Source organism: Priapulus caudatus, unplaced genomic scaffold, assembly GCF_000485595.1.
Source record: "Priapulus caudatus unplaced genomic scaffold, Priapulus_caudatus-5.0.1 Scaffold3357, whole genome shotgun sequence".
Taxonomy (NCBI): Eukaryota; Metazoa; Priapulida; class Priapulimorpha; order Priapulimorphida; family Priapulidae; genus Priapulus; species Priapulus caudatus.
In genome coordinates this window covers 8,570-13,771 of record NW_014580418.1, presented here as the reverse complement: position 1 = coordinate 13,771, position 5,202 = coordinate 8,570, and the positions used below count along the sequence as shown (strand labels likewise).

The 5,202-nt window shown below is 46.8% G+C and overlaps 1 protein-coding gene across 1 annotated transcript; it reads left to right on the top strand.

Moving 5' to 3' along the window:
• Positions 1–1,239: 1,239 nt before the first annotated feature.
• LOC106819405 lies at positions 1,240–2,547 on the top strand. The gene has a single exon (XM_014824047.1). The coding sequence runs from the start codon at positions 1,240–1,242 to the stop codon at positions 2,545–2,547; it is 1,308 nt and encodes a 435-aa protein (XP_014679533.1).
• Positions 2,548–5,202: the final 2,655 nt, after the last annotated feature.

The following is a 5,202-nucleotide window of genomic DNA, read 5'->3' as shown; positions in this document are numbered from 1 at the left end:
CTCTCTCCCCCTCTCTCACTATCTCACGCGCGCTCTCTCTCTCTCTACCTCTATCCCCCTTCTCTCTCTCACACACTCTCTTGCGCTCCTCCTCTTACTGTATCACTACCCTCCTCTATCTCTCTCACGCGCGCTCTCTCTCTCTCTACCTCTATCCCCCTTCTCTCTCTCACACACTCTCTTGCGCTCCTCCTCTTACTGTATCACTACCCTCCTCTATCTCTCTCACGCGCGCTCTCTCTCTCTCTACCTCTATCCCCCTTCTCTCTCTCACACACTCTCTTGCGCTCCTCCTCTTACTGTATCGCTACCCTCCTCTATCTCTCTCACGCGCGCTCTCTCTCTCTCTACCTCTATCCCCCTTCTCTCTCTCACACACTCTCTTGCGCTCCTCCTCTTACTGTATCACTACCCTCCTCTATCTCTCTCACGCGCGCTCTCTCTCTCTCTACCTCTATCCCACCTCTCTCGCTCGCACACTATCACGCGCGTGCTCTCTTTCTCTACCTCTATCCGCCTCCTCCTCTCTCTCTTGCGCTCCTCCTCTCACTGTATCGCTACCCTCCTCTATCTCTCTCTCCTATCATCTCCCCTCTCAATAACAATAACAATAATAATGATAATAATAAATAATAATCGTATAAATAAATACTATCGCGTATCAGAAAATGAGAAGCTATGTTTGTGTATATCGCGAAACAGAGCCGTATATAGATAATATCTGTTGCGAAAATTACCCGCTTATATTGTATACAGCATAGATATTTGATTATCTAATCATTACACAAATCGACTCTTACTCTTATATCTGGCAGAACTTGTTTGCCAGAACTTGAGCAAATAACTCACGTGTGGGAGTCACTCGCTTACGTCACGGTCTCGTCAAATTGCGCCGAACACTCGCCGTAAATCGCGCTTCATTTTACCTCGGTTTTGTTTATGAAAAACCGTGTAATTTCTCGCGGACTTGATAACATGCTAAAACACATGATGCCACGCCTGGCCTTTGGCCCCAGCTATAAGCAGGGGCGTATGGCTGGCTTGTTTAGCCAGGGGTCACAGTCACACTCCCTCCCTCACCTCACCAATTGAGGGGCCCGGGCGTAATTAAATTAAATTAAATTAATTCACATTTTTATTCTCTTTCAGCCCAAAAAATTCCAATGTAATGTCTGTAGAGAGACTTTCACTCGCAAGGACAATCTGAAAAGACATCACATTGAGGCGCACGGCAAACCAATGGTCGATGATGACGACACGATGGCGAAAACTAAGTGCATCCATCCAAGCTGCAAAGAGATGTTCTACCACAAGACGAAAATGCTGCAGCATCTTGAAGAGGAACACGGTGTAGGTTGTGAGAAAAGTGCGCACAATTTCAAGACATTTGCTGAGTTCCTAGAGTGGAAGGAGAAAGAGGAGATCACGAACTTCGTGTATTTCAGCAAACAAAAAGGCGTCAGCGTTGGAAAGAATACGGAGTATTCCTACTATATTTGTCAGCTGGATGGGAGTGAAAAACCACACAGGGCCAAAGACGAACCAAGCCGCAAAAATGACAGACGGAACAAAAAGGGTCAAGTAAAAGACAGCACCACGTGTCCGGCACGAATGCTTGTTCACAAAAGTTTGGAGACCGGCGAAGTTGATGTCAACTATATTCATACTCATAGCCACGTGCCTTCTTTTCATGATACTCAACATCACCCTATTCCGAAATCCGTCCAAGAGCAAATCAAGGGGAAATTGGCTTTGAACATCCCGGTTACACAGATCATACGAGATTTGCGTGACGGCCTCGGAGAGCGTAACAATCGTGATGACATTGTGGTGGGGCAATTAAGGGCGTACCAGTTCATAAGCAAAAGGGTCATGCGCGAAATGCACCGTAAGATGAACGTGAAAGCAAGACTCCACCCCCATGACAACATGTTCGTATATCTCCGTGTGTCGATGTTGGAGCAGGAGAATTTCAATCCAATCGTATTGTACAAACCGCTTGGAAGTGAAGTAGTAGTCGGCGATGCAGAAATCGATGAACTCCCCCACGCAAAAGATCTGTTTGCTGTTGGTATACAAACCAGAGAACAGTTAAAGATGATGAACAATCGTGAGATTCTGTGTGTGGATGCCACTTATGGGACTAATCAATATAAGTATGGGTTGCTGAATCTGATCGTCCCAGATGAATTTGGTATCGGATACCCCATTGTCCACCTGAACACAAGCCATCAGGATGAAAAGACGTTGTATTACTTCTTCCTGGAAATGAAGAAACGTTGCCCGGACATGAAGAGTGCAGTTATAATGTCGGACGATGATTATAGCGCCCCCAACGCGATCAAGGCTGTGTTCGGGGAAGACATAAGGCACATCCTCTGTAAATGGCACCTGCATCGCGCTTGGCAGCGGAGGCTTCGACAGGACATCAGAGACGAAACCACCATTAACGAAATTTACGGCTGTCTTGTTGTCATCCTTGAGGAAAAAAGTACAAAAAAGTTTCACGAACTGGTGCTTCAAGGAAAGGTACACTCCCAAATATGAACCATTTGTCAAATATTTCATCTCCCAATACATGAACCGGACCGAGGCGTGGGCCATGTGCCACAGGAATTTCCCACATGCGTCAACTGACACCAACATGTTCGTGGAGGCATTCCACAATCGTTTGAAAACGTTTTACATGGACAGGAAACCAAACAAACGCGTTGACGACCTTTTGAATCTGCTGCTGCAAATTGAAGAGGAGGATTTCGTCCGCAGACTCAAGGCCACCCAGTACACACCAACTGTCCAAGAGAAGCCAAAAAGTGACAAAAGAGACTCACGGCACAAGAGAGGCCTCAAGATGAAAGATGAAGCCCTAGATACGGTGGACCAAAACCACTGGCAAGTCAAATCACAAACTGAAGAATCTGTCTGGCACACAGTCACTGCCATTCAGGATGGATGTTCAGAGGACCACTGTTTCGCGAAGTGCCATGAGGTTGCATGCGTTGGTCTCTGTTCGCACATGTATCACTGCAATTGTGATGATTCTTCCCTTCTTTGTAAGCACATCCACAAGGTGCATGCTTTCCTCATACGCATCAAGCAAAGGGCAAGCAAAGAGCGCCCTGCCCGTGATGATGACGTTGCCAAAGACCCAAATGATGTCGATGTCGTTAATCTACATGCCACAATGGATCTGTCTACTCCTGTGGAGAAGGAAGTCCGCCCCATCCCTATGGAGAAATTGCTTGAATCGACAAAAGAAGTCATCGCAAAGTTGGGGGAACTAATTGGACATGAAGCTGTTAGTCAAATACTGCCACACATCAGCGGAACGATCAACAACTTGCTGGCTCAGTGTAACGCCGTGATTAATGCTAACCGCGATGCCCCCACCCAACAAATGCCACAATCGAAAATAGCACCGAACCAAAAATTGGAACTACAACCAATGAAAAGACCACCAAAACGAAAGCCACCACCCTCTGTTTTCACTCTGCCATCTCGAGCACAGAGGAAAGATATATGTGAATCCCTTACCACGCATCAGGAAGATGTTACAAGTGGAACGACAACAGTACAACCGCCAGTGATCAAGAAGAAGAGAAAACTAAGCCGTAATAAAAAGCACACTGTTAAGGTCAACCCATCAATCCCGGGACCAATCAAGACAAAACCAACCGTACCCACTTCAGCGCCATTGAAGACACCATCAAACGTTCGATCCAGCTTCACACCCTGTTGGTCTGCAGTGCCAGACCCCACCGAGATCATCGTGCGGAATGGACCCCACGGCCTGACGATGATAAATATCAAGTCTTTGGAGCCTACACTTTCTAGAGAGGAACTGATGTCTGCAAGAAGTATGGACAAGCAGTTTCAAACAGGATGGCTGTACGATGCAGTTGTAGACTCATACTTCTGGAGGTTGCAAGAAGAAAATCCACGTGTTATCTTCGCCTCTAGCTGCACCATGACGGCCATCATGCACGGCTCATCGTGTAGATTGCTGTGGGCGAATACCAGCCTGCAGGGCAAGGAATTGATATTTATACCCTTCAACCCAACAGGAAATCATTGGGTACTCTTCGCCATTGACCTGATCAAGAAGTCCGTCCTCTTCCTCGACCCAATGACCAGTTCCAACAACATTTCCTTGGAAATCATCAGTGCGTTTGAGAAAATAGTAGACCTGATCAACACGAAATTCAGCGTGAACATCGTTACCAGAGAATTTCCAGACAAGTGTTTGCAGACAGATGGCATGAGTTGCGGCGTTTTTGTCTGCTTCTATGGACACCAGTTGTCAAATGGACACGCGTTGACGACACTTTGCGAAACAACAGAGTTCAGGAAGGAGATATATTTCTTCATTCTCAAAAACTGTCAGATCAGGGGGACGAAATTAAGAGACATTTGCGGACTATGCAGAAGTTCGGATGGGGACTCATGGGTAGAATGCACACGCTGTCAACAATGGCACCATTGTGGTTGTGTGAACCTAACCCGGAAGGAAGCAGAGGCCATGCCAGCCTTCTACTGCCCTCCTCAATAAACACGCTTAGTGGAGAGAGTCATAGGTAAGTTGACGCGGATTGAATCAGGCCATCCTTAAGAAATTATAAGAAGAGCTGTAAGCTCAGGATGGGGGAAGGGGCCCGGGGGCGGGAGTGGGATGTTTTGTAATCAACCTCGGATACCTAAAAAGGGGGCGAATCAGTGACCCAAGGGTTCCAAAGTGTTTCAAAAGCCCACAAAAGGGGCCATCAATATATAGCATATATTTTACATTTTTTAAATAATATTTCTAATGGTGATTGAACCATGAAACTTTTTATGTAGCGTAATTTTAACCTAAATTAACTGAAAATAACCCTAGAACCTAGAGTAAACTATCCCTTTAACGTGTGCTTAACGTGTGCGTTTGCAGATCCCACGTGCCCACCACTGTGTGACGTGAAGGGTTGCTACACAGCCCGGTTTGAGCACACGCTGCTGCCGCGTCCTACATGCAAGGAGGTCGTCAGCAAGGGAGACGACTACTGATGTCAAGACGTACTCGCGCGCGTCCGATACGCCCTGCTAAAAGTGCCTGCAACCACTCGTAGAGTCATAGGTAAGTTGACGCGGATTGAATCAGGCCATCCGTAGGAATTTATAAGAAGAGCTGTAAGCTCAGTATGGGGGAAGGGGCCCGGGGGCGGGAGT

Excerpts from the sequence above, each read along its gene's own strand:
- LOC106819405 (XM_014824047.1), top strand. The coding sequence starts at position 1,240 with ATGGTCGATGATGACGACACGATGGCGAAAACTAAGTGCATCCATCCA.